Consider the following 27116-nt stretch of genomic DNA (forward strand, 5'->3'; position numbering starts at 1 on the left):
ATTTCTTGGGTGGTTATAGAGTATCATTTTAGTGTTTTTCCTATGTTTTTTGATATCCCTGGGCTAGGCTTTTTGATAATGTTTATACATGAGACTATAAATAGACAGCGAATAGTCAACTTTTAACAAATTTCTTGACCGCTTTTCTGTAGTTCAACATAGACACAGAACATGAGTATCCTAAAAATAGTGACCAGTGGGATAAATAACCATTCATACTCGTCTACACATTATCCTAGCCTCGTAACTATTTCCACATCAGACATATATACACCCCTTGAGCACCTATTATCCAGAAAATCACCGTGGAGCCTAAGGCAGAGAGAGGAACAGCTCCTTCATCAAGGGGTAATTGGGCGTACCCAAACCACTAGCGGGATCCCATCTGTAGTCATCAATTAGCACACTAATTTTACCACAATCAAATACCCAGCACTTACCCCTGAATAGCACTAAACCCATACGTTCCACATCCAGCATTAGTACCATTAGTGATATCATTCAGCACCTGCGGATAGGCATAAAGCACGGGGTTCACAAATCCGATGGGCCCCTTGCCGATGGCGAAGCGTTCCTCGTTAAGCTGCAAACAGTTGTCAGCATCATCATCCCCAGATTAACCCCCAACCAATAAAAATAGTAAACGTACCAAAGTAAGAACCGACGCAAACAAAGGCGACGCCAAACTCGACCCATACCAATGATAATCGTACCCATCCATATAAGCTCTGAAATGGGCTCCATTGGCCGAAACATCCGGATAAGCGCGACCAAGACGATTATAGAGGCCCTTGGTCGTGTTAACATCGACCTCAAACTCCGAATAGTAAGGGTACGACAAATTTGCAGTCTGGAAGTACTGCTCCACAGCAGCATACTGATACGCGGGCTGGGGGAAGTAGTTCGAAAATCCACCGGAGGTGCTGAAGTTACTTGCGGTCCCGCCGAGGTTGACGTGCATAACGCTCTCGCTGTCGTTGACGGTCTGGTAGCCGTACAGCATGGTGCCGCCGACGGAGGTAACGTAGGGACAGTTGGAGGGGTACTGGGGGTTGAAGATCTTGCCCTCTGGGCCGAGACAGCCGTTCTCGTCGCCGTCGCCGGCGAAAGATGCGACGCCGTAGTCGCCCGACGCGAAGAGGATGGAGTGGCCCTGTAGACCGAGTTTCATGAACTCGTTGCATTGCCGCTTGGTGTAGCTGATGGGGAGGTCGGCTTCGGATTGGCCGTAGGAGGCGCTGATTACGTTCGTGGGCTTGTAGACGCCGCATTGGAGTTTTCCTGTCGTGGGTTAGGGTGGGTTTTGTTTGGGGGAAAAGGTGGTGTAGGATGGTACCTTTGTAGCCGCCGGGGCGGGGGTCGGGGTATACGGGGTCGATCGACGGGTCATCGCCGGTCTCGCCGTAGGCGCTGTAGGTGCAGTAGGACTGGATTTGTCAGCGGTGTAAAGGCTTGAGATGAGGCATGGACTTACACCGTCGAGAGCGTCGAGGAAGGTGTTGAACAGGTTGGTTGTGTCGACCTCGACCGGTTCGTAGAGCTGGTCATCAACCTGGTAGAGGGTAACTTGCTGGGGATAGAGGAGGGAGTAGCTTCACTACATCAGTATTGGACTGATAGTATAATGTGGGACTAACTCACGCCATGTCAATATCAATGTCGGATTCACCTGTGTTCAAGGAACTCCATGAAGGCACCGAGTAATTGGCGCCATCGATCAGGGCCGGAATGGGATAGGTACCCTGGGGAACCCAAGGCGCATACTCCTTGTAGAAGAGGTCGAGGTCAGACTTGGCAAAGTAGTCACCCTGCTCGTACAGACCGAGGCTGTTGTTCGGGGTCGCTGTCTTAGCGTCGGGGATCTGGTATAAGGCCTTGATGCATGAAGGGGTAATGTTGTAACCACAGCCGCGGAGGTCTTCAGGCAGGAACTTGGCCTTGCTAGGAATTGTCTGCGAGCCTTGAGCAGCAGACTTGGCCTTGGAGGAGTGAGCTAGTTGGGAGGCACGCTTGACTTTCTTGGTCCTCTTCACGACTTGGGTGAGCTTCACTCCAGGGGTGACGTAGTCGATGTGTTTCTGGATGTGTTCGGGGACGTGGTATCTAGATCCTAATTAACAATTGCTTGAACAGTGGCAAGGAATTTAGTTACTGGTCGCATCCGACTCTGATCTTAGCACTTCGGTCACTCTCGTGCTCGTGAAATTCCGTCATGAATAGCCTCTCGGCTTCATGGGCGTAGGCGTCAAAGGCGAGCCAGCCCTTGTTGTCGGAGTGCACCACCCGTGACGGATGAATACCAGAGGCGACGAGCCATTCTCTCACAGCCTCGACAGCCTCTTCGGATGGCTGAAAGATGTCGTGCACCTCGTCTGCCGACCAGTACTGACCGTACTTGGAAGACTTGGGGTCCGAGCTGTGCAACAATTATAAAAGTAAGCTTCATTCTTCACAATTCTTCATCGATTTCAAGACCACAATGACAGAATGGAATGTCAGTCGAGACTCACACTTCCATCAGAAAATCGTAACCCTTGTCCAAGTTGTTCTGGGCAAGGCCAATGCGCACAGGCAGGACCGCATCGCTCTCAACGCGCGCACCCTTCACCCAATCGGATGCGGGCTTGTGACGTTTCTCGTGCAGAACATGCTTGATGGACGTCGGAATGGCATCGGACAAGACCGCAATGGCCAAAGCCAGGGCAAGCTGACGGACCAACATGCTGAGATTGATTGTGCGCAATTGTAACCCGACACAATGGCTGATGGCCGACAGGTCGCGACGGCAGATTTAAATAACAACGCCGCAGAGCTCCGGGAGTGGGCCCCTTGCAGTGAGGGACGATGCGAGAATTAATTGCGACATCCGACCTGCTGTTCTCACCGCCGCTAGCAATATATCGTCCATGGTTTGATTGGAGGAGAGGCAGGTTTGCCGTTGCGATGGTGCCTGGATGGACGGTGTCGAGGCGGTCTTGCGATTGCGGGGGTGTCCACCGCGTCTCCAGTTGCTGATAGGCACTGGTCAGCCCACGGAAAGCTCCTCTGCAGCTTATCGCCCGCGTCTCTCTATGGTCTTCCCACGCTATCGAAGAACTAATGCCGTCGCGTCGGTTAGTCCTGGTGTTATCGGGCACTAGTCGGGCGAGGATGACAGCTATTCGTCGGTGCCAAATTAGGGCCACCGGGGGAGCATCGGAGAACCGACTGAGCTGCCGTGATAAGCCTTCGCCGGATACCACCGCGCTTCCGCCGGCCAGCTGATTTCTGTTTCTTATTCTTTGTGGTCCTAATAGCTCACCTTTCTGACGGGGCTGGCGAGACTTTTGTTGTCTGAAAGGCTAATCTAACACATTGCTGAGGTCTTTCCAACATCGCTTGTTGAACTTGTTAGATGCCTAGCGGATACGCGGGTCGCCGCGGATAAAACGGCCGTGGCTACGAGACACGCGAGACCGACAGTATGCGTGTCTGAGACATGCAATATCTCTCATTCTTGTGTCGCCCACGGCTACGCCGACGAATGAAAAAACCTGGAGGGTAAACCCCAGTGCAGTGTAATTCTCACTGAGTCTCATGAAGCCTCGATGCTAGACACAACGGCCCGTCTTTATCACCAGTCTAATTCATTGTATCGTTTGCACTTAATCAATATCCAGCAGTTGCCTGGTAAACACACCCTGAGGATCCCATTCTCTCTTGAGCTGTCGAAGCCTTTTCAGCCGAGCCTCTCCCCGATACCGTCGCTGGATAGGTCCCGTCCGAGTCGCATTCTGGAAGTCGATGTACCGTGTTTCGTCCGGGCCCCGCATCAGAGCAACGCACTCATCGTTGTATTCGTCGACCTTGCGTCTGTTCTTCTCATCTGTATGCCAGATAATGTTGACCCTTGAATACGCTCACAATTAGCATCGCAATTACAAAAGGAGCCAAGAAAACCTACTGCCAGTAGCGGATATCATGCGACGACATGGCCGACTCCTTCTCGGGTGCCTTAACCGGTCGCGAGTCCCACTGTAAGTTGAAGGCTGAATTTATGGCATCAGGACACTCATGGGTCAATTTCTTCCAGACTTCGATGGCCTGCATGAATCCGTCAATACGAAATTCATGCAACCCTACGATACCGAACCTCTTGAAGTCACCTTTGGCGCATAGCGCTTCTCGCTCATCATTGACGTTCTGGATAGGTAGATCTCTGCCCATTGTAGCGGTTGGCTGAAGGTCATACAAAGCTTTGAACGGCACTTCCGGGGCCTCATCGCCGGTATAACGGGCGGAAATCACCAGGGATGGAACGCGCGCGGGAGGCGGGGCAATGATCATCATGAGGCCCGCCGTCGCGTGTTGGGGATCATTCATGATTTGCTTCATGACTCGAGCCACCTCCACCGCCCGATCAAGTGGAAAGATAAAGGCCCCCACCCATATCAAGCCCTGTCGTTTCCGCAGTAGCGACAAGGGGTGCGCACGTACCGTGAGCTGAGTGACCAGGCCGAAGAATTGACCAGCTCCTTTCAATGCCCAAAGCAGATCCGGGTGCGTCCCCTCTGTAACTTCGATCAGCTCTCCCTTTGCTGTGATTACATGCGCCGCCAAAATCTGATCCGATCCGAAGCCGGTGATGGAATTGGTGATCGAGCCCCCGCCACCAAGCAGGTACGGGATGGCACCAACGCTGTTGCCATTCCCAAGTGCTGTGTGAATTGACCGTGTTAGGATAGACGTCAAATATGTCGGAGCGAGCAATAATAGAGGTTCATTTATACCTGTGAAAAAACCCGCTTCTGCTAGACGCACAGACACTTCCTTGGCCAAAACACCGCCAATCACGGTTGCTGTTTGCGCACCCGCATCGACACGAACTTCAGAATACAAACTGAGATCAATAATGATTCCCTCTGATCCAATGGTTGACCAGGGACTATGACCGCCGCTTTTCGGCACGAATGGAATGTTTGACTTGAGAGCCCATTGCACCTATGCCCAGTGTTAATGGCTGATATCAACGTCCGTGTACTTGCAAGGCTCATCTTACCGTCTTCAAACAGTCATCCTCTGTGCGAGGAAGAACAATGGCAGCCGGAACTTTCCGGTCGATATCAGTCCATCGAGCTAAGCGTTGCTGAAACCGTGCATCATTCGGGTCGTGCAAAATCTCACAGTCGGCGGCCACGGCGCCTTGGAGAACTGGAATTTGAGACAGGACGTGGTCGGACATGGTCATGCGGTGGCTGCACAACCTCCAAGATAAGTTGATAAGTGGTAGTTCATTCGATGGAGGGGTACGAGGGTCGACATGGATGTAGATGTAGGCAGACCCCTCCAGCAGCTTGGTAAGCTTGGGGGCCAAGACCCACGTCAGCTTGCCTTGCTAAGCCGTAAGCTTACTGAGAAGTGACAGAATATCCATCACTCATGGCGCCTCTTTCCAGCGTTTCTACGTCAAGTCGACAAAGAACATAGCGTTTAGACTGATATTGTGGGGTTGTATTGTAGCAAGGGTTGTCGATCTCGGTCACAGGGACGTCATAAGGCAACCCATATTGAGGTCCGAACACGAGTCCAATGACAACCATGCCACGATCTAGACTAGACGCAGCATCTATTATCGATTAGATTAGATTTCAATTGTGCAGGTACGACCAGGGGAGTGAGATATCATGCTGTCAGCAACTGCAGGTTCTCGGCTGACACTAACCGGTCCCCCACCAAGACTGGCTTTGGACGCGGGGTGTCAGACGGAGAGAAGAAGTTTCAGAAGGGTGAAAGAGACACCCGCGCAGGTACCTGTAGCTAAGCTATGACAATCGTGATAATTACATATACTCGGATGCTAGTGAAGTAGATGGATAATAGGAGAAGATTAATTAAAAAGGAGCGAGTCGATGGGATGCCGGTTTGGGGGCAGGAATGGGTGGGATGGCCCGATTCGGCCTGTTTGATGCCTTATGGATGCCTTGCGCTTCTACTTTCTTTCTCTCATCCCTCATGTTTCTTCGAATAAATATATGCATCTATAAGTTTGACGTTGTAATTTTAATTCAGGGCGAAAGATTTCCTGAGGCGCACATGAACTTCCATCAAGACGAAAATCCGTGAGGTCTCAGGGAGTGAGCCTTTGAAATACTCACTCACCTTACAACAGGGAGCAGGTATGTACTGAGGACATCTCAAGTCATCTTCTGATCTAGGTTACTACTTAATCAATCACCATATTAAATCTGGATGTAATAAGGTTATTGGGCCTGTCCATCATTGAGAGAAGTTATTTTCAGTGTCAAGCCCCAGTTTCTGGCCTTTACCCAACCTACCGTTTACTCAGTAGTACATGCGATGATGTTCTTACCCAGCTCGAATTTTTCATTTATTATCCAGTCGCTCGTGACTATGATATAAATAAAAAGGGCAATATGTTCAGTCTCTCTGCAGATCTGCAAAATCATTGAATCTCCATTTCACCTTCCTTTATTGCTGAGGTTATAAGAAGGCAGTCAGGTGAGCACAAAATGAACTATTATCGAGCAGAATGAACATGGAAATGCGAAGAGCCCATGCTATGCCTTAACCCTTTCCTCGCAAGATCCCTGCAGCTTCAAAACGTCCACCCTACTGCAGCAATGGCCAGCTCCATCGGTTAATTTCCTCTAATGGCTTACCCGCCAGGGCGGGGCATGCATGCACCCTAGTAAGTAGCTTCAGCACGACCGCCCACGTCATTGCACGAAGAGAAGATCAGCAGATACAACCCCCGCTCGGAGAAGACTCTGCAGTGACCTGATTCTTCTATTTTCTTTACCAATCACCCTATCAATGAATTAATATCTGTTGTCGGGTGAGTAGTTAGCCGGCCAGCAGTCATAGAATATTGTGTGCACTGTCTTCGGTTAACAAGATAGTCTCGGAGGCAAACGGATTTAGCCAGTAAGTAGCTACTAGAGCGTACAAGATCGTTGTGATCAGCAGTTTATGCTGAAGTAATCCAAGACAGGAGAAACTCTAAGATCCATAGGCGGATAATTTCTCCCCGCAAATATCGCTCAGGCACTCCTCCCCAGTCGGTTATATTGCAAAGCGTGTTGCGTAGACCGACACATGTTTGTCTTGCATTTCCCCGCCTGAAGAACTTGTCAATCAAGGCTTATCCACGGACATGTCCGCGAATTGCAGACAACCGGTCCGGAAAAGGCTTTGCGCTACCGTTCTTATTGGCGACATCCTCAGGAACTGGCTTTGATCATGCGGTCATCATCAGGGGCTTCGGGGATGTGCATTCACTATGCAGAATTCCGGGAAGTCGCATGTAAAGCGTTTATATAAAAGGTCCTTGCAGAACACCCCGAGGGGACAAATCGAGCTAACTTCAAGCAGCACCTAGTACAATGCATCTTGGCAACAGCTTGAGATTGCTCTGCCTCGCAGCACCAGGCCTCGTCGCCTCAATTTCTTCTTCTCCTCTATCTACCTCGGGTCGATGGATTGTCGACACCGACGGGAACAATGTCACCTATGCGGGGGTCAACTGGCCCGGTGCTGAGGTGGCCATGTTGCCTGAAGGGCTGCAGTATCAATCCATCGAGTACATCGTCGGCAAGATCAAGGACCTAGGCATGAATGTCATTCGCCTTACTTTTGCTATCGAAATGATCGATGACATCTACGAGACCGGAGCGGACGTACCGATCAAAACGTCCTTGATCAACGCTCTGGGCGAAACAAACGGAACCAAGATCTACGACGATATCGTCAGTAACAACCCACAGTTTGGGGGAAATACTACACGACTGGAGGTAAGCCGTATCCCTCAGAACTCATTACATTCGATATTAAAAGTGTCTAGGTATACGACGCAGTAGCCGAAGAATGCTACAACCAAGGTATCTACGTGCATCTAGACAACCATGTCTCCAAAGCAAGTTGGTGCTGCTCGACTACTGATGGAAACGCCTGGTTCGGAGATACTTACTTCAACGTAAGCAACTGGCACAGAGGTTGGAAGTATATGGCCGAGCACGTAAGCTACATACCCTTCCCATCTTCAGCCCTCATGCCTAACGCAAATACGATACAGGTCAAATCCCTCCCCGCCGTAAAAAGCATTGGCATGCGCAACGAACTTCGCAGCCCTGACGACAACACGACACTTGCAGACGACACCTACAACTGGGAAACATGGTACAGCAACATGGTCGAGAACGCGAACCAAGTTCACTCCGTCAACTCAGACCTACTCCTCTTCTTCTCAGGTCTCAATTACGATGTCACACTCTCACCGATACCGACGGCCTCAGACCTAGGCGATGGCACCGTCTTCAAGAAGAGCGGTTTCGACTTTGAAGATAAAATTGTACTAGAGCTTCACAACTATGACTCATCTGCTACAAGCTGCAGTAGTCTCTCATCTAGCTTGTTGAGCGATGGCTTCGATGCCCTAGAGACGGACGACTCGAGCATCGTAAATGTGCTTCCGGTCGTGATGACAGAGTTCGGGTACGAGCAAGATGATTCCACCTATACGGGTGTATATGCCTCATGCCTGAGGGAATGGCTACCTAGTGTTCATGCCGGGTGGATGATTTGGGTGCTTTCGGGCAGTTATTATATCCGCCAGGGAATACAGGATTATGATGAGACATGGGGTAAGTTTACCGTTTCTTATCCTTGCTGTCAGCAGTCCGCGTTAGGTGACTAACTATCATCACCAGGTCTTCTAGATCATACGTGGTCTGGTTGGCGATCAACCGAGGCAATTGATAATGGCATCATTCCTATGGTCAACGCGAGTCTGGGATAGGCTTGGGATACTAACTGATCTCGTCGGTATAACGGTGTCCATGTAACGAAGGGCTTTGAAATTGGTCCTGCGAGAGTCCAGCAATAGCAATCTACTCAATTCCCATTCACTCTACACAATCAGTATTTCTTATGTAGTATGTATGTAGGTATGTATGTTCGGATTACCCTAATACTAGGACAGCCGGGGTGGCCTTTCAACTACCCTCTTTATTGATTCTCTAGATTTTAATTATAGCTAATATTTAGACTGCAAAGGCACTGTATTCCGAGAATTGATTATACTCTATGGGTCTTACTGAAGTCAACACCAGATATGTGGACCATATCATCAAAGGCAGTCCCGACCTGTATGACTTCACCACGGGAACTATTGCATTGTGTGGGATACTGCTACAGGCACTCTCAAATCTTACACTGGAGGGTCATCCTGGCTGGGTTCGGTAAGACGCCTTCTCAGGTCATGGCCAGCTTCTGGCATCAGGCTTCATTGATAAAACTATCAAGCTGTGGAGTGCCTGTGGCGCCACTCTCAAGCATGTCTTGAGAACTGATGGTTTTGTCACTAACATTGAGTTTTCTGAGCACCTGCCGCTATTGACTACCCACATAGGTTCTTTTGACAAAAGGATAGTGGTATCTCTGGGAGCACATCGATGGGTCACTATTCAAGGTCAAAGAGAGCTGTGGCTTCCTCCCAATCATCAACCTAGCTCCTGGACGGTTAAAGACGGGATTAACGCATTTGGTAACACGAGCGGCAGAATCGCTATAATTCCGTTTTCAGTTATTTGAATTATCCTACACAGGGTTTCGTTTCTATCTCCGTTGATTTTTTGGATCTCTTGAGAAGACAGGTAGAATAGAAGGGCTTCATAAAAGCAAGTATTCAAAAAAGTAAAAGTAAAGATTTGAAGAAAACATAAAAGAGGCTTCTAAAAACAAGTATTCGAAAGAAACAGGAATTAATATTAAAATAGAGGTAGAAGAGGCGCGCAAAAGCAAGTGTTTGGGAGGAACAGAAGCAAAGGTTGAATAGAGGTGGAGAGGCCATCAGCTTGTCTTATATACCAGATTCGCAAGGTACTGCACTGTTACATATATTATAAGGCCTAATATTAGGTACCTCTGACATCGTATAACTTAAGAACCAAACCGACTTCGCTAGAACTGAATATTCATATCGATAAACATTGCCATATGAAGGATTACTCCAATAGTGTTTCTTCATGTTTGTGTTCTCGAGATAACCGTGTGATTGACTCATCCAGCACGTCAAGAATTGTGAAGCAAATAATGCTAATCTATAAGGGTTACAACGGGTATCAGGTTTGCGCTTCATATGGATAGAAAACAATTGATAATAATCTAAAGACAGAAACCTAAGTAATACATATTTGCACAATCCGAAATACCGGTCTTATCTTAGCAACTGTTCCAAACATCTGAATAGCAGGCTATCATCAATAAGCCAAGAGTACCAGACCCCGCAATTGCCAAATCCGTTACTCATCCATTGCCTATTGCTGACAGTCCGTGGCTCAGTTAATGTAGCACTTGACAGACTGGACACGGTTGGAGGAGATGCTGTCGCTTCCAGGGGACTGGATGTCGCCAGTGCCACCGCCGTTGCAGCGGTCGGTTCTACAGAGCAAGAAAGAAGCACAAGTCAGCCAGGGATGTCAGCATTATAAAAGAAAGGAAGAAGAACATACTCCCAAAAGCGGCAACGGTATCCCCGGGGGATGGAGACCGAGTGGACATTGTCGTTGACTGGCTTGTCTTCCAGGTTGACTAGATGCAATCAAAATATCAGCTATGAAAGCGGAAAAGAGAAAAGAACGGGATTGGGTAATTGTCACATACAGCAGTCATGCTGGGTCTTGATGGAAATCTTGGTGCAGGTTCCTCCCAAGTTCTGTCCATCGCAGGCCTTGATCTCGATGGTGTCTTGTCTCTGCTCGAGAGCGCCGGGAGCGGCAATGGCGCCGGTGATGGCGGTGGCGAGCATCAGGATGGTAGCAGTGAATTGCATCTTGAATGATTTGGGTAGACGAGATAGTCTTGAGAGATGTGGATAGATAGAGAAGATTGTTGTTAGAGAAGCTGTTCTTAGGGAATCTGTTTGTTGTTGATGATGATGAGCAGGATACACCATGCCAGGACGCTGTACTTATACCTTTTCCTGGGACTTCTATCTCAAGACTCCAAGACTCTCCCAACTCTACAACTTGTACAAAAACCAACAATATGCCTCTACTCTGGGGCCATTTTCTGCCTTGTGAGCCTGGAACATGTGGATGAACTGTATGATAGCTACCGAGAGGCATCTTTTACTGGTCTCCTCGTCTGGCCTCCATCATCTGGCCCCAGCATCTGCATCACGACCCTGGTCTGTGATGGCGCAGCATGAATAGACCAACCAGCCAAGATGTAACATCAGGATTCCTTTGGTCTTCTTCCCTGTCATTGACATCTGCCAAGACACTCCGCCCCCGGTGATTCTCTTCGTGCAGTGTGGAGGGCCAGAGTCCTAACATCTAGAGATGAAGCGCCCCCACAAAGTCAGCTCATCAATGCAGCCGGGTACCTGAATCTAGAAACTTTGGAGCATAGATGAGAGCCTTGTGTCGCAAGGCCTTTACTGCATTGAGTAAATGTGCTGCTCTTATTATCCAAAAAGGGCTAACATGAATCTCGGCGCATTCCCACGTTTCATGTGTCACTCGATGACGGGCCGACGCGCCACATATACATCCCCTGGCTCTTGGAAAACGATTTTCAGACTTTGAAGCAGTACTTGACAGTATATTTCCTAGGGACAGTATAATCGCAATGGTTTCAAAGCTCGGCACAGTAACTGACACAACAACATCTAGAGAAAGCATGTTTTATTGTTCCTTGACGAGAATAAAGGCAACAGACTGCATTTCGATGCTGCAGTTTAGGCAGCATAACACATGTAATCGGGCAAGGCTACTAAATCTTGTCGGCCCCATTTTCGGCATATGATGAATGATGAAGCCCAAAAGGATTCTTCAGGATCTCTTTTTCGCCCCACAGGAAGGAAGCTAACTTATTTAGGCTGTATAGCTGGATATTCCTGAGCGGATGATTGGCTTGCCCGGGTACCTGGACCGTGCGTAAGCGGAGATTGCAGGCTGCACTTACCGAAACATTCCATAGGTAGTCTTGCACCCTCATACCTAAACAGGGTATGCTTCTTCTTGGCCTGCATAGGAGTAATGCTGACACCTATGCACCGAAAAGTAAGCAAAGCCACATGCAGGCACTCTGTCAGGTACTGAAGCTCTCGATTAAGGACCAATGTCTGTCTTGCCTTTGAACCAGAATACACGCAGGACAGAGTTTTCATCATGCTCAGACTTCTATATACAAAAATGCTATAGTACAGTGTGCATAAAAATCGGAAGATCGCTCGCCTGTTGAGGGTCTGGAGTATCATCCAGAATTACCAACAGAAATATCCACTATCTCGATGAAACAGACTCAGCCACAATCCTGTCTGTTCCTTTTTGTTAAGTTTGGTAGTCGCGATCCAGTAACCTCAATCTGAACGTCTTGATCCCTGTGGCTGGGCTCTCTCCTTCCTGATCCTTCGAAGGATGGCCGACAGGATCAAGGTCAAGCTGTTCACCAATCATTATCCTCCCCCGTTGTTGGCTATATGGGAAGCCAAGGAACAATCGTGCCATAGAAGCTGATCAAGTCAGCTTGCTTATGGTTTAGAGGACACAAACATTATAGTTCGGATCAACTCCGCGTCAAGTCAGCGCCTCATAACAGAGTCTCCGGTGCGTCCAGGTCAACATTTTCTAAAGCGTTTGAGCAGAGTGTTTCACTACCCAACATCCACATCAATTATATCAGAGCTCTCCAAGTAACTACGTCATCATGGTAAATACCTGCGGGTTTCCTAGGCTCGCCCATGTCTATCAATGGACCGAGTCTGTAATTATCTAAACTTTGATGCCGGAACCTACATCTTTGGTACTAAGAAACCTATCAGCACATTCGTGGACTGGCGCTCGTAGCCCGAGGACGATACTCTTAACTATTGTCGGTGAATATGATGAGGTGTAATGTATTGAGATGATTTTGGTAACGTAGAGATACTGTGAGAAAAAGGTTAATTCGATACAAGGTAGCTAGACATTGGAAATATATCTATTATGTAGAGAGAAACCCCTCATAGAAAGCTTGAGGTTGTTTCTGGAACTATCCTCTCGCTCAGTTGCTACTCCTTGATACTAGTAGTGGATTTGGCATTAGAGATGATAACCAATTCACACAGTATCATATCCTAAAGAATATGATATATTGCATAAAAACTAGATTGAACCTTTTCTTTATAGGAAATATCCTCATTCTCGTCAAGTTAAAGTCTCTGGAACTTAAGGTGTACTAGGAGTAGTAATATTTTCGGATATGCTCGTGCCAAATATATATATATATATATCCATAGGGCGCAACTCCAGGGCTCCAAGTCCGTGCGTGACGTCAAACTGAATGTCAGTCTATGCTAAGTAAAACCTTGAAAAGGTGGAAAATAAATACTTTTTTAAGTTCTAGAATTAAGATGGTACATGATTTTGTAGAGGAATGACTCCTCAATGGGATAAGTAACTGACTATCGCGTCTGCAACTCCAAAGCGCCAAGACAGACCGTAGAAAGCGTTCTGGTGGTAGTATGTAAATTATACATAGCATACAATCACTATATTTCTTTCATATCTTACTATTATTTATACCAAGATGACAAAGACGCCATGGGTTCGAATATACTCAATTATTGCGGAGCGCGGCGACATGAGACGGCCAGCTCGGTCGGAGATATTTTGGCAAATACTCGGTAGCTGCTCCGCTCGTTATGTACCGCAAATGACTCGCGGGCTCGTCAGCTCCCGTTGATCTTTTGCGTTCTTAATGTCGAGACTGGGATATTTATGCTGTTTCCAGATGAATATATGAATATCTGATTGGGTATCTTATGAGCCGTTTATAATATTATAATCGCGAGTTATCCTGATCCCCTCAACCCCCCAAACGCCGTGAATGTTCGTAAACCAAAAGATACCAAATCATTGAACAACAACAGTAGGCACTTTTGACCAGTCGCGACACATTCCCAGAACAGTCCGACAGAATTTGCCGTACTCAACTTTCACGTCGAAGGCCCTCCACGATCCCTGTGCCAGGTGCCTCAGGCGCGCGGAAGGGTCAGTGATTGGCTTGGAGCCCATATTGCCATATTTGCCGCGTCCCGGACTATATCATCGTGTCAGTTCTTTGTTTCTATCATCGATCAATGTCTGAGCTCATCATACCTGAATCCAGTAATTGGGAGAATAAGCACATCATCAACCAGCTTGCTCTTCCCTCCGTCCTTCAGACCTGACAGTGCATGCCAGCGTAAACCAGTCACCTCTTCCAGTCTACTCCGCACGACGTCGGTGAAGGCAGCAGGACCAGTAAGTGTGAGCGGATCCAGATTCATAAGCTCTTGTCGAGCAGCTCGTGATTGGAGTGATCCACCGTAGCGGTCGGAGATATCTCCTATCGTTGCTGATAGCCGGTCGATGAATGTCTGCAGGATAGGATGACCCGGGGCCCAGGCAAACGCCCACTGCGTAAGCTGCACGGGCTGCGAGTAGCCCATGCGCCAGTACGTATCGGACCCCTCAGGGCAATCAGCCTCGAGGCCGACAATCGCGTGTACCGGAGCGGTCGAGTAATAGGATGTGCCGGCTCGTGTATCGTTCCAGGCATGCAGATCGGTCGGGGTAATCCATTCGGCAGGTTTGCGAAGCGGTTCGGTATCGATATCGCCATACTATTCTGATTAGAACTATGCTCCGACTCTCAAAGTTATTCCTGCACCTACCACGCCTCCAATCCATTTGGAAATCACGATGCGAAACGCATCTGATCGCTCAACATTGCGCGCCAGATGCGCATAGTGGCTCTCCAGGTCCGGCTCAAAGTGGTGAATAAATTGTTCCATTCCCTCATCCGTCCACAAAAAGTAGGCCATCTCGCCTTCGGCAGTCTGAAGCCATCGCTCGGCGCTGTGACGGATGATTTGGGGCCAGGTGTCGATTCTTGTGTTTTTCCAGGTTTGATGTACGATCATAGGAATTGTTGAGTGAGGAAGGTACCCGTCTGGGGAAGCTCGGGCGGCGCTAAGAGCTAGCTCGGCCGCTTCAACGATGTTCTTCGGGGGTGGTTTAGATGCGCTGGTCCATTTTGGCGGGATATACCATGCTGTAATAGAACAATTGGGTCAGCCAGTCAGTTGTGTCTAAAGAATTGTGAATGATCGCCTACCTCCTCCCTCGGTACTGTGTGTGTGGACATGGCGGTACAGTAGTGGGTACTGATCCTCGAGATCTATCGGCTTAGTATCGAACTTGGTACGTTGCTGGCAGATGCAAATCATCAACACCGCACCGATAAGGGCGACGATGGCCAAACGCCGCAACCGAGTAGGTGCCATACCGTAAGTTTATCACAGCATTTTCATCCTCCGGAAGACAGATGAGAGAGATATGTAGGATGATGAGGGGGAAAAGGGGCTCAGCCCCACGTGACGGTAGCCAGGCGCAGCCAGAAGAAGAAGCCTTGGAAAGTTCCGAATTACACTTTTTGTGCTTTTTCAAAAAACAGTTCACATGTATGGAGTACACTAGTACAAAGTAGTTGGTTACATGTCGAAAAGATTGTGATGTGGCCCACAATAGGATCCGCCACAGTTTTGGGGCTACCGCTTCCCCCTCTAGGAAGGTATGAAGCCATACTAGATGATCGAAACATTGATCTTCGTTACTTTCTCAGTGATCTGATGGCACGCAAAGCATTGACTAGCCATATATTTCAATTGTGAATGTCATTGCCTTTCTACGACAATAATGCAGCAATAACAAGCCCTTGGAGACGGCCGCGGTGGAAAGCACGCCCGACAAACCAGCCCCCAACACCCACAACACCCGTTGGAGCATAGATACGAATACGAACCCCCTGTCACAAAAGCAGCAGTCCTAGGCTGCTACCTTCGAAACCCCATCCATTGAATACTGGCGCAGCAAATAAAAACCTCTCTGCCACATTACTGGTATGTTTCAGGATTCCCCCTGCGTCAATTTGACGTTCCGAAGGGTTGTATCTGTGCAGCTCAGGTCAAAGGGTACAAAGGGCTGAGCAAGAGATTTCCCGATCGGGAAGAGCATGCGAGGTTACGCTAAACCTTATACAAGACATACTAACCCTGTGTGGCATAGGTGGTATCTTTTAATAACCAATTCACAGCCTGATGAAAGAAATCCTGATTCCTGATTGTGGGTGATCTCCAGTGCAAGGCTGTGACTTAGGGCTGTGTTGAAGGGATCAAATTAAATCTCCTTGAAACGCAAATGCCTGAATCCATCTCACGTCAGATGCAATTGCAAGATGTGTATTGGGAAGACCGAAAATATGAATTGAGATCCGCAGTGACAGAGGGACTGAAGAGCACAGGACGGTATTGGGGACGAGGGACCAGCCTTGTCTGGCTTGGCGCACCCTGTTTTCTGTTGATCATGGGCCAAGCGGCTGATCCAGGGTCATTGTCACGTGATAGCCGCAAGTCCTTGCTGCCGCTTACCTAACTCAACATCTGGCGCACGATTGGCCACTGCGTTCTGACGGAAATTTCCCGGCACGCTAGCAGGAAGTCAGCAAATAGTCTCGAATTAGCCTGTGCAATAGTGTCGGCATTTATGCTTATTCTGCCACAATTTGAAAATTGCCATTCTGCAGAATCATCACCTTCATGGGGGTCATTCAGGGGTTAGTCATTAGTCTTTGAAGAGGTTGGAATATTTCTCGCCATGTGTTGTCAACAATTGCCATGCTTCAGCCTTGCTATCACACGGAAGTTGAATGAGGGATTGTGACAGACTGTGCAGGATCAGTCGGTCCTTCTTGGCAGGGATTGTGCCTCTTGCTAACTGCTTCAGGTAGGAGCTGTTAGTCCACGTCACCTATGTCCTACGTAAGACATTTCAATGATGCCTACTGCTGTCAGCGCGGAATATCTCTATCCCGCTGACAGACCTGCACTTGTTTGACAGAGTGATATGACCATGGATTATGCGGCGACATACTACGACAATGTACTTTTATTAGTCAAATACGGCCGTGGAAATTTCGCGAAAAAAATACTACTACTCTGCTTGCAGCTTCAATAGGGCTGACAAGATTGAGAAACGAAAGAATGCTATATATCATTCCGATGATGTGCCCAAGCACTATGCTAGATCTCTACGTCAATATACTACTTGCACCGCCTTTTGTCTATTAACCAATTAGCCACATGGATGAGCCCCGATCCCAACGCTAAAGCTTTTGAAGCGCAGTGGTATGACCTACAAGATGTTCCCCTAGAGGTTTTGCCACATGCCAGAAGCTCAACTAGTCAGTGGCCAGCCTTGTAGATTCTATTAATACCATTGATCTACCATCATTATGGAAATGCTTCACCGCATTGATCCTTGCACAGACATTTGACTCCAAGGCACGGCTCGCGGTTTGGAGATGGTAATCACGGGACTATATTCGAAGTACTTGTTATGCTCAGTATCACGACCAACCATAGGCCACACAACTCACACAAAATGACTAAGTACCTTAGATACATACATACCCCGCCTCAAATACGAATCCCCTCATCTGACAAGCAAGATAACCCAAACGGCGGCTACCATCACCTCAAACGAAGACACAAGCTACCATGTGGGCCACCGTGCAGCCAAGCGGGCCGAACATTCTCGGGGAACAATACCGAGATAGCATACCAGCATCGGTGCGACACCCGAAACAACATCACTGAATGCCCTAGTTATGGCCAACTCACGATATCTGAATATACCCCGCACTGAGTATTGCAAGCTATGAAACTCTTCTAAGGTGCAAGGTGCAAGTCATACGATTGCTTGGTCTTGCACGGTCATCATGTCATCTACTGCTGAAGAATCGAGCGTAGCACCGGTGTATACCTCGAAATGGAGAGATTCAGTCAAGGATCTGGTCGCGGGAGCAGCGGGGGGTGTTGCGCAGGTGGTTATAGGTCAGTGTATACCATGATCCTTATCTTGGAGAGATTTGAGGGCTTGTAATTGTACTTACGGGATAACAGGACAACCATTTGGTAAGTGCCACCGTACGCATGACGGATGGGCTTCACCTCATCGCCATAGTTGTTGTTGCAGAAGGCTGAACAGTATCTAGATCTCGTCAAAGTCCGCCTCCAAACCCAAGGAGGCACAAACACGAATGCGCTCTCCCTAACTCAGCAAATATGGAAGCGCGAAGGCCCGTTATCATTCTACAAGGTGCGTTGCTCACCGCAAATCAGCTATAACTATCCTAACCATCCCCTACTCCAGGGCTCACTCGTCCCCTTACTAGGTGTCGGCGCCTGCGTAAGTCTCATCCTCTATCATACCCATCACTGACCATCACACACTGACCGATAAAATAACAGGTAAGCATCCAATTCGGCGCATTCCACTACTTCCGCCAGCTCATTGAGCACCACAACCACCAAACGCACCCAGCACAACCTGCCACCCCCACCCTCCCCCAATACTACCTGGCGGGCTGCTTCGCCGGCCTAACAAACAGCCTCATCTCCGGTCCCATCGAACACATCCGCATCCGCCTACAAACCCAACCCCACGGCTCCCTCGCCCTGTACAGCGGCCCATTCGACTGCGCACGCAAGATAATCTCCCAAGCGGGAATCCTCCGCGGGTTATACCGGGGCCAAGTGGCAACACTTATCCGCGAAGGCCACGGCATCGGAGTGTGGTTCGCCTCCTACGAGGGGTTCTTGGGCTTTGCGGCGCAGAGACAGGGGAAAAGGAGGGACGAGTTACCGAGTTGGCAGATTGCCGTGTGTGGAGGGTTAGCCGGGGAGATGTTATGGTTGTTGAGTCATCCAGTGGATGTGATTAAGAGTAAGATGCAGAGTGATGGGTTTGGGAGGGATCAGAGATATAAGGGGTTTAGGGAGGCTGTGAGGATGACTTGGAGAGGGGAGGGGGTGGGCGGGATGTTTTTTGGGATTGGGCCGGCGTTGGCGAGGGCGATGCCCGTTTCGGCGGGGACGTTTGCAGTGTAAGTTCCTCTCACCTTTTCTTCTGGTTTGTTTATCGTGTGCTGATATCTGTGGTGTGTAGGGTGGAATTGGTGAGGAAGGTATTGGCTTAGGTGGTTGGTGGGTTGAAAATGTCTGGGTATATTAATGGGGAATTGATGAATTTATATCCTGGATGGGTTTTCTAGACTGCTTTTAAAAGATAATGCTTATTTTGCTATGTAGCACACTGCTTCTTCTATTTGCTCTTCAGACACTCGGCAATCGAGCGACCCACGTACTCCACATTCTTATCATTGAGCCCGGCGATCGAGACTCGCGAGTTGCTTGCCATGTAGATATGGTATTGCACTGCATCGAATGGAGTTAGTAAGATATCATGAGGGTCAATCCTAAAGAACTTACCCTTCAGCTCCTCAACCACATCCGGTGCAAGACCCAAGAACCCAAACATTCCCGACTGGCGGATCAAATGATCCCAGTTACCAGGTGCACCTGCACATTTATCAGAAACTGCCTAAATGCATATCAAGTCTCGACTCACCATTGTTATTCAAGGAGTCATACAGAGCCCTCCGCATCGCCCGGATCCGGCCACTCATGGTCTCGAGGTCCTTGTACCAGAGCGCCTTGAGCTCCGGGTCCGACAAGATTGTTGCAGCAATTTTGGCGCCATAAGCAGGTGGATTCGACACTTCAGACCGCTGCAGCATCTCTAGCACCGACTGTGTATTGGTAGCAGCTTTGTCTGTCTGAGCTACGAAGAATAGACAACCCGTGCGCTCTCCTAGCGAACCATTAGCCAAGGAACCAACGACAACGTCACAGACGAATAACAATCTCACCATACAACCCCATATTCTTCGCAAACGACAGACATACACCCGCCTCCAGGTCTAATTCGTCAACAAAATAACGAATCGCAAAAGCGTCATCATCGATATTTCCCGAGTTGAAACCAAGGTATGCTGCATCAAAGAGAGGGAATAGTCCCTTTTCCTTGATGATACGACCGACTTCCTTCCATTGCTCCTTGCTAGGATCGCAGCCGGTCGGATTATGCGCGCACGCGTGAAGAATAACGACCGAGCCTGGTTCTGCCCGTTTCAGAGCAGAGTAGTAGCTGTCGATATCTAGATTCTTCTGGGCGTCGTCGTAGTATCCGAAGGATTCGCAGGTGAACCCGAGGGAGGAGAAGACTTGGTGATGGTTCGACCACGTGGGACTGGGGATGTAGATCTTCGGTAAGGGGGCACGACAGCTTCGGAGTAGTAGGCCTGCTAGATGAAGGGATCCGGTGCCGGAGAGGCCTTGACAGGTTGCGAGCTTCGATTATTAAGTCAGAGAGTGCGATAGGTGAGATGGATATGCGAGTCTCCGTGACTGGGACCTACCCTAGATTGGATCCTCTCGTACAGTCCAGAGCCTAATGCCATCTTACTTGCCTCCTGGCGAAACGCCTGAAGACCCAAGATCGGCAGATACTCATGATTCAGACCCTGTCCAACGAGCATCTCGCGACTCTTCCGCACCGAAGGCAGAACCCAGGGCTGTCCATTCTCATCGCGGTAGGTTCCTTGCCCGAGGTTCACTTTCTGGGGGAAGGTGTCGGCATTGTACTCTGCAGTAAGAGCAAAGATAGCATCGGGAGGAATGAACGGGGCTGTCTCGAAGAAGGAAGGGGAAGTTGTTCCCGTCTGTGTGATTGTGCTGGTTTGAGTTGTCATTATGTCAAATTCTAAATGAACAATTGAGAAATCTGAGATAATGCCACAGGTCAAATGTCTAATTCTAGTGACATGTTATAAAGCTAAATAAATGTTCTTAAGCCCTGCCCGCACAGCAGTTCGGCCTTGACCTCCGAGATGTCGGCTCTCTCGCCCGAGTACATGTTTTGTCGTGTTATCCAAGCAAGCTGGGCGATAAAGGATGCATCAAGATAGCGCGATCCGCTTATCAGGGATATTTATCGCGCAGTGGGTCAGTCTGGATGGCGAGTTTTACTATTAGTTGAGATTGGGTGGATGGCTTCGTGCGGGGAATGAGGGGTTTAACTCTATTCCAGTTAATTGAGGGGAGACAACTTGAACCGACAAAGACTGCCCTATAATCGAAAATTCCTTGCATTGTCCCGGGCGGGGGAATTTCTCCGCGATGGCTAACAAAGTATTTGACTCATTAATCCCTGATTTATCCCCGTCTGGAGAGGTGCGTTGAGGGTGTTTATTGAGGTGCTGCTGTGTAATCAAGCTGGCGATAGGACAGGTCAATGGACGCTATAATTTAGTGGAATTAAGCGACTACATCAGCTGTGCGTCAACATCCCGTGTACTACTAAAGCCATAACTACTGTTATCGCTCCCAGTCTATATCTCAGCCTATTATAGGAAGTAAAGCACTATGTATAGAAATAACTGCCTGCTGGATGCTGTGCGTTGCCCCACGCGCGATTTCTAGCGCCAAATGACTAGACCACAATACTACTAGTAATATGTCCCCCCCAGTATCAAGCAGCCTACTCATCATCAACCTCCTTCGTCTTCCACAACATCCATGCAGCTGCAATCATCCCCTTCAACACTACAGCAGTCCAAAGTGCGCCCGGCAATCCAACCTCACTCCTCGCCCACAAGCCACCCGCCACAATTCCAATCAACATCCCCACCACAGCCCCCAACCGCCTCCACTCATCAGGCGCCTTAAGCACACTGCAAGAGGTCAGTGCCGGTGACGAGAACAAATCACAATAGATACTAGTAAGGACAACACTCGTCAAACTACTACACTTCAACACGCGACTCGACACAGCCTGACCACTACTCTGGAACGCGACCAACGCCAACGGCACACCAATCTTCCACGTCAGAGGATCAGTCTTGCCGGTGTGCTGCACGGTGACAATACTCGCAGCGACAGCGACACAAATCATTTGCAGGGAGAAGGACAGAGTCAGGGCGGACCGTTGGCGCGGTGTGTGAAACAGGCGGTGTAACACGGCGAAGAAAAAGGAGCCGATGCAGAAACTGCCGATCGAGATGAGCGATTTAAGCCACCGTTGACTCTCATCCACCCCGGCCAGCCCTAGTCCAAAGTATACCGTGTTGCCGGTCTGCATGCTCACAAAGGAGCCCCAGATAAACACGGCAGAACTGTCCAGGAGACCCGTGATGACGTAGCAGAAAATGAGGAGAAGGTCTGCTCGGTGCGGGTCGACTTCGGTGCGGAGATGGCGGCGCAGTTGGCTCAGGGGGGAAGGTTTGGGGCCAGGTCCCCGGTGTCCCAGGAGAGGATCGTTCTCATGGGCGGGAAATTCCTGGTAGTGCGCGGTTACGTGCGCCATGGTCGAGAGTGAAGGTTGGTGGATGGTCTCTCTGTGTGTGTGTGGGAAACACGAGAGGGGAAGGGAAGAATTGGGGGGCCTGGGAATGCCCGAGCGCGCAAACTAGGCAGCAAGTAATATTCCAAATGAGTGTCTCAAATAGCGATGTGAATAGCGACAGCTAGCAGGGACTTAATAGTTCGTCCACGGTTAAGACGGCAGTGGGAGATGAAGGGGGGGAAAAGAGTTGGAGATGAGTGGAGAAAGAAAGAGCGAGACTGTGATCCATCGCGCGTGACGTCGGCGCAGATCCAATGACGTTGAGTGCCCGGCCCTGTAGGGCTGAATGGTTGGGGCCAATGGACTCCCCCTTCTCCCCAAACAAGCATTACTACCAAGCTTTGTTCGGGCTTTTTGACCCCAGACGAGGTTCCACCCTTGCGTTTGTTTCTTGCTTTCTGGAATCCACGTCACTGGTCGCCCGGAAGAGTCGGATATGAGAGAATTGCCATTGATATCAAGCTTGCTCTGACCCACCCCCTCAGCCAAGGAATATAAGAATGGTCGGTTTGCACGGTCGCAAAGGCAGAGACAGAGATCTGGAGATCAAGCATTCCTAGTAGATTGCAAAGATGCAGCTACCCTTGTCACCACATCAGCTGTTGCTGAGTTTCGCGACCGTGGCCGCCCTCCTCCATCCCAGTCATGGAGGCCCGGTCCCTAACGAAGCATACCAGCAACTATTGCAGATTCCCGCATCGTCCCCATCCATGTTCTTCCAGGACAAGCCATTCACCCCTGATCATCGCGACCCCTATGACCACAAGGTAGATGCGATCGGGGAAGGCCATGAACCCTTGCCCTGGCGCATGGGAGATGGAGCCACCATCATGGGACCCCGCAACAAGGACCGTGAGCGCCAGAACCCCGACATGCTCCGTCCCCCGAGCACAGACCACGGCAACATGCCCAACATGCGGTGGAGCTTTGCAGACTCTCACATCCGCATTGAGGTAAGTCGTTTGAGTGTCTCTGTATGTCAAGTGATAAGACTAAATGCCTTGCAGGAGGGCGGTTGGACACGTCAGACTACCGTACGCGAGCTGCCCACGAGCAAGGAGCTTGCTGGAGTGAACATGCGCCTGGATGAAGGTGTCATCCGCGAGCTGCACTGGCATCGGGAAGCAGAGTGGGCGTATGTGCTGGCCGGACGTGTACGAGTCACCGGCCTTGATCTGGAGGGAGGCAGCTTCATTGATGACCTGGAAGAAGGTGACCTCTGGTACTTCCCATCGGGCCATCCCCATTCCCTCCAGGGTCTCGGTCCCAATGGCACCGAGTTCTTACTGATCTTCGATGATGGGAACTTTTCCGAAGAGTCCACGTTCTTGTTGACCGACTGGATGGGTATGTCGGTCGTGCTTGCTCCTGTACAACCTCCTCAAAGTATACTAACAATGCTACACAACAGCACATACACCCAAGTCCGTCCTCGCTGGGAACTTTCGCATGCGCCCACAAACATTCAAGAATATTCCGCAATCTGAAAAGTATATTTTCCAGGGCTCCGTCCCGGAATCTATTCCCAAAGAGCTCCCCCGCAACTTCAAAGCATCCAAGCAGCGCTTCACGCATAAGATGCTCGCACAAAAACCAGAGCATACCTCTGGCGGAGAGGTGCGCATCACTGACTCGTCCAACTTTCCCATCTCCAAGACCGTCGCGGCCGCCCATCTGACCATCCACCCGGGAGCTATCCGGGAGATGCACTGGCATCCCAATGCAGATGAATGGTCCTACTTCAAGCGCGGTCGGGCGCGAGTGACCATCTTCGCTGCTGAAGGTAACGCTCGTACGTTTGATTATGTAGCAGGAGATGTGGGTATTGTTCCTCGCAACATGGGTCATTTCATTGAGAACCTCAGTGATGACGAGGAGGTCGAGGTGTTGGAGATCTTCCGGGCAGACCGGTTCCGCGACTTTTCGTTGTTCCAGTGGATGGGGGAGACGCCGCAACGGATGGTGGCGGAGCATGTGTTCAAGGATGATCCGGATGCTGCCAGGGAGTTCCTTAAGAGTGTGGAGAGTGGGGAGAAAGATCCGATCCGGAGCCCGAGTGACTAAGTGAGGATCTACGCGTGTATTTGATCTCGTGATGTATAGGGAAAGGAGCAGCCATAGGCTGCCTAACATTAATGGCCATAGCTTAGTTGCTTTTATTTTTAAGATTTTTTTATCTACTCATTCAGAAACAGGATTTAGTACTGAAAGGCAAAAGTGGACGATTCATATAAAAACTAAAGTATCAAGCAGGCCGGGATCAGTAGGTAGACTTGAAATTGACAACAACTACTGTAGCCGGGAGACTTACGGTTTATCTGCAGCAGCACGTTGACTCCCACTCACCTCACCCACTAGCTAGACAAGACGATCCTATCCTGAAGAGTCCATCAATAATATCCCGTCGACCGTCACTTGGACTAGAATCGCGATAGAATCGAAGTGTCTCGCTATAAAGTTCCGGATCACCTTCCGCAAGCTCTCGGGCATCTTCCATGATCACGTCGTAAACGCTAGTTTCGTGTAGTTCAAATGGCCCATCACCATTATCGCGCAGATTGGTGTAGATACCATCTCTCGCGCGTCCATCTATATGGTATCGCGCCCAAATCGCATCACCATAGCGTTTTTCAGCGATGGCTGTGCAGTACCGAGATGCCCATGGCTCGACTAGTTGTCTTTTCGTCGTTTTGTTGATGACGTCTGCGATGGGAATATCGAGGAATATTTGTTCAGGTAGGGATGATTCCATAGCGACTGGGGAGCTTGGCGGAGTATAGTACTCTTGTGATGTCTGAAAGGAAGAAGCAAATGACGAAGAAATCTTGGGCCAAGATGACGTTGCGTAGCAGACAGTGCAAGTATGTGCATGGAGGGTGGGAACAGGGAGGCATTTATACTTTCGCAATTAATACATATACCCGCTGATTGATTGGTGCCTGATAAGCGCCTCTGCCTAGATTCTCGTGGGCGCTGTACTCCTCAATTTCTACACCTCTGTAAGTAGAAATTACTGGTGAAAGGATAAGTTCTGTGGCACCTGGCAAGTTATTTCCCCCTAGTTCTCATGATCCATTTAAGTGAGTGCAAAATCTAAGATGGGGTGGGATTAGGCACTAGCAATGCTCACCAGCACACTGATCATGGGTGGCCGATATGCCCCCGTCTTCCCCCCCTTGTAGCGTATCGATAGGTTTAGCTGCCGCAAAAGGGGGTCTTGTATTGAAAAACATTTTGGGGGTTTAGCTCCGCCTTATGGAGCCTTTCAACTACATCCTCGAACTGAGAACTGTGGACAATAATAGATATGCACCTGGCTCATGTCGCAGTACTCTCGCTACATTCTTTCATACTATCAACCTCTGAAGTGACAACATCTTTGATAGATACAATGTTGCAATATACCAAATAACCTTCAAGTAACCCCTACTGATGCTCCGTTCCTATTCCTTCGGTTGTCAAGTGGTCCAAGGCTCATTGGCGAGGGATCGACGTTATTCTGGTCAAGACGTCCTATACGTCAGTTCATCTTAATGGTCAAATATTTAGATGGGCATGTGGTTTTTAGAGGAGTCTGAGAAATGACATGGTGTTTCTTACCTGCAAACCAGATCTCTTTAGACCGAAAAAGCCGAATCACTAGCAACCAGTGGACTTCGAGCTCAAACACAGCTTGCGATGCCCCGAGTTCTTAGGCGAGTACCCCGAAACATATACGGTTGAACAACAAGCTTTGGTTCGTGGGCAATCATCGTATATAAGTTTTCCCACCGCATGTGCCTTATACCACGTAAGATCGGCCCCACTGCCATGAGGCCCGACCCTAAACCAGCAACCACCATAGTAGTCAATTGTACGCGTTGAGCCAAGGTCTGTTTGGTACTGGTTCATGTCCTGGAGCAACTCGTAGCAAGAACTACGTGGGGCTAGATTTGAGCTGCTGCACTTGATAGTGTATGTCACATCCCGCTTTTCAAGAGCCTTGAGGTCTTCATCTAGAACACCGATGATAATGTCGACAAGTTCCCGATGTCCGTCGTTCGAGCTAGTGGTGTTGTATCTGGTGGCCACTTGGTTGTAGAGTTCCGGATTGCCGAGCCTGTAGCCCGTGGCATCGTCAAGCAGCTCCTTTGTCACAGTAGTGTTGTCTGCCTCGATGATGTTGCCCACAGCTCGACCATCCATATGATACCGCGCCCATACGGCATCGCCGTAACGACTTTCACGTACGGCAGACACATATGATTCACCCCACGGGGCTTGAATCCACGAACCTGCCGTTCCGTTTGCAATTTGATCAATATCAAGGTCCAGAAATAGCTCATCAGTCTCGCCACAGAATGCTCCCAGCACCATGGCGAATAGGCTAAGCCATTTCAAGATAGATTGGGGATTGTCAGCCATGTTGAAGGTGATATTGGATATGAAGTCTGATGAGCTGGAGAGGTTTCTATTCTCTGGCTTATTTATACCTTTTGTGATCCCATAGTCACTGGTACGATGGAAGAAAGATCATCTGAGCTAGTCGCTCATTTGCTATCATATCCTCGGATGGAAGGAAGGGTGTGGACGCCTAATATTTTCAGTAGGCACTTTTACACATGAGAGAGAAATCGCTTCCAGTTGGCTAATCCCTCCAACAGCTGCTGCTTCTGTGTACACGGGCTGTTTCCTTATCAGGTGCATCTGCAACTCTCATTGGAAGACTGACTAGACTTGAACATGAAATAAGCAAGCTATATGCTCATGTCAGATGTATCTCATAAAGACATGCAGTATCCGTTTTGC

The 27116-nt window shown here is 49.2% G+C and overlaps 11 protein-coding genes across 11 annotated transcripts; 3 read left to right on the forward strand and 8 right to left on the reverse strand.

Moving 5' to 3' along the window:
- Positions 1-116: 116 nt before the first annotated feature.
- On the reverse strand, positions 117-2753 carry BO79DRAFT_290204 (S53 family peptidase). The gene is made up of 8 exons (XM_025688865.1): positions 2511-2753; positions 2153-2416; positions 1642-2103; positions 1475-1592; positions 1337-1427; positions 650-1281; positions 441-583; positions 117-385 (listed from the first exon to the last, which is right to left on the reverse strand). The coding sequence occupies exons 1-8, from the start codon at positions 2720-2722 to the stop codon at positions 313-315; spliced, it is 1995 nt and encodes a 664-aa protein (XP_025535707.1). The 5' UTR covers positions 2723-2753; the 3' UTR covers positions 117-312.
- Positions 2754-3644: 891 nt separating this feature from the next.
- BO79DRAFT_157178 (FAD-binding oxidoreductase) lies at positions 3645-5221 on the reverse strand (the record flags this gene model as incomplete). The annotated part of the gene is made up of 4 exons (XM_025678852.1): positions 3645-3888; positions 3944-4697; positions 4770-4980; positions 5039-5221. The coding sequence occupies 4 exons, from the start codon at positions 5219-5221 to the stop codon at positions 3645-3647; spliced, it is 1392 nt and encodes a 463-aa protein (XP_025535708.1).
- A 2161-nt stretch (positions 5222-7382) lies between these two features.
- BO79DRAFT_221255 (cellulase family protein) lies at positions 7383-8794 on the forward strand (the record flags this gene model as incomplete). The annotated part of the gene is made up of 4 exons (XM_025683513.1): positions 7383-7790; positions 7841-8014; positions 8072-8639; positions 8706-8794. 4 exons carry the CDS (start codon positions 7383-7385, stop codon positions 8792-8794), a joined length of 1239 nt encoding a protein of 412 aa, XP_025535709.1.
- Positions 8795-10334: 1540 nt separating this feature from the next.
- On the reverse strand, positions 10335-10828 carry BO79DRAFT_221256 (uncharacterized protein; the record flags this gene model as incomplete). Its single annotated transcript, XM_025683514.1, has 3 exons — positions 10335-10437; positions 10509-10587; positions 10660-10828. The coding sequence occupies 3 exons, from the start codon at positions 10826-10828 to the stop codon at positions 10335-10337; spliced, it is 351 nt and encodes a 116-aa protein (XP_025535710.1).
- Positions 10829-13801: 2973 nt separating this feature from the next.
- On the reverse strand, positions 13802-15325 carry BO79DRAFT_201993 (alpha-1,6-mannosyltransferase). Its single transcript, XM_025681624.1, has 4 exons — positions 15142-15325; positions 14699-15078; positions 14142-14647; positions 13802-14082 (listed from the first exon to the last, which is right to left on the reverse strand). Exons 1-4 carry the CDS (start codon positions 15308-15310, stop codon positions 13896-13898), a joined length of 1242 nt encoding a protein of 413 aa, XP_025535711.1. The 5' UTR covers positions 15311-15325; the 3' UTR covers positions 13802-13895.
- A 2477-nt stretch (positions 15326-17802) lies between these two features.
- On the forward strand, positions 17803-19062 carry BO79DRAFT_221258 (mitochondrial carrier; the record flags this gene model as incomplete). The annotated part of the gene is made up of 6 exons (XM_025683515.1): positions 17803-17917; positions 17987-17998; positions 18079-18182; positions 18237-18272; positions 18335-18969; positions 19032-19062. The coding sequence occupies 6 exons, from the start codon at positions 17803-17805 to the stop codon at positions 19060-19062; spliced, it is 933 nt and encodes a 310-aa protein (XP_025535712.1).
- A 125-nt stretch (positions 19063-19187) lies between these two features.
- BO79DRAFT_240215 (aromatic-amino-acid aminotransferase) lies at positions 19188-20840 on the reverse strand (the record flags this gene model as incomplete). Its single annotated transcript, XM_025684996.1, has 6 exons — positions 19188-19300; positions 19355-19444; positions 19494-19736; positions 19795-20275; positions 20344-20659; positions 20791-20840. 6 exons carry the CDS (start codon positions 20838-20840, stop codon positions 19188-19190), a joined length of 1293 nt encoding a protein of 430 aa, XP_025535713.1.
- A 532-nt stretch (positions 20841-21372) lies between these two features.
- Positions 21373-22485, reverse strand: BO79DRAFT_240216 (YoaK family protein). The gene has a single exon (XM_025684997.1). It carries the CDS (start codon positions 22287-22289, stop codon positions 21465-21467), a length of 825 nt encoding a protein of 274 aa, XP_025535714.1. The 5' UTR covers positions 22290-22485; the 3' UTR covers positions 21373-21464.
- A 400-nt stretch (positions 22486-22885) lies between these two features.
- BO79DRAFT_202007 (oxalate decarboxylase OxdC) lies at positions 22886-24392 on the forward strand (the record flags this gene model as incomplete). Its single annotated transcript, XM_025681625.1, has 3 exons — positions 22886-23281; positions 23336-23675; positions 23740-24392. The coding sequence occupies exons 1-3, from the start codon at positions 22901-22903 to the stop codon at positions 24390-24392; spliced, it is 1374 nt and encodes a 457-aa protein (XP_025535715.1). The 5' UTR covers positions 22886-22900.
- Positions 24393-24479: 87 nt separating this feature from the next.
- Positions 24480-25174, reverse strand: BO79DRAFT_211127 (uncharacterized protein). Its single transcript, XM_025682956.1, has 2 exons — positions 24640-25174; positions 24480-24565 (listed from the first exon to the last, which is right to left on the reverse strand). The coding sequence occupies exon 1, from the start codon at positions 25078-25080 to the stop codon at positions 24676-24678; it is 405 nt and encodes a 134-aa protein (XP_025535716.1). The 5' UTR covers positions 25081-25174; the 3' UTR covers positions 24480-24565; positions 24640-24675.
- Positions 25175-25711: 537 nt separating this feature from the next.
- BO79DRAFT_211128 (uncharacterized protein) lies at positions 25712-26866 on the reverse strand. Its single transcript, XM_025682957.1, has 2 exons — positions 25929-26866; positions 25712-25827 (listed from the first exon to the last, which is right to left on the reverse strand). The coding sequence occupies exon 1, from the start codon at positions 26511-26513 to the stop codon at positions 25968-25970; it is 546 nt and encodes a 181-aa protein (XP_025535717.1). The 5' UTR covers positions 26514-26866; the 3' UTR covers positions 25712-25827; positions 25929-25967.
- Positions 26867-27116: the final 250 nt, after the last annotated feature.

This window comes from Aspergillus costaricaensis, assembly GCF_003184835.1.
Source record: "Aspergillus costaricaensis CBS 115574 unplaced genomic scaffold BO79scaffold_36, whole genome shotgun sequence".
NCBI lineage: Eukaryota > Fungi > Ascomycota > Eurotiomycetes > Eurotiales > Aspergillaceae > Aspergillus > Aspergillus costaricensis.

Excerpts from the sequence above, each read along its gene's own strand:
- BO79DRAFT_290204 (XM_025688865.1), bottom strand. The coding sequence starts at position 2,722 with ATGTTGGTCCGTCAGCTTGCCCTGGCTTTGGCCATTGCGGTCTTGTCC. Across the intron at positions 2,104-2,152 it reads ATCAGAGTCGGATGCGACCA|ATACCACGTCCCCGAACACA; the intron begins GTAACTAAATTC and ends ATTAGGATCTAG. Across the intron at positions 1,282-1,336 it reads CCGCCCCGGCGGCTACAAAG|GAAAACTCCAATGCGGCGTC; the intron begins GTACCATCCTAC and ends AACCCACGACAG.
- BO79DRAFT_201993 (XM_025681624.1), bottom strand. The coding sequence starts at position 15,310 with ATGGCACCTACTCGGTTGCGGCGTTTGGCCATCGTCGCCCTTATCGGT. Across the intron at positions 14,648-14,698 it reads CCAAATGGATTGGAGGCGTG|TATGGCGATATCGATACCGA; the intron begins GTAGGTGCAGGA and ends TAATCAGAATAG. Across the intron at positions 14,083-14,141 it reads CTCCCAATTACTGGATTCAG|TCCGGGACGCGGCAAATATG; the intron begins GTATGATGAGCT and ends ACGATGATATAG.
- BO79DRAFT_240216 (XM_025684997.1), bottom strand. The coding sequence starts at position 22,289 with ATGGCGCACGTAACCGCGCACTACCAGGAATTTCCCGCCCATGAGAAC.
- BO79DRAFT_211127 (XM_025682956.1), bottom strand. The coding sequence starts at position 25,080 with ATGGAATCATCCCTACCTGAACAAATATTCCTCGATATTCCCATCGCA.
- BO79DRAFT_211128 (XM_025682957.1), bottom strand. The coding sequence starts at position 26,513 with ATGGATGGTCGAGCTGTGGGCAACATCATCGAGGCAGACAACACTACT.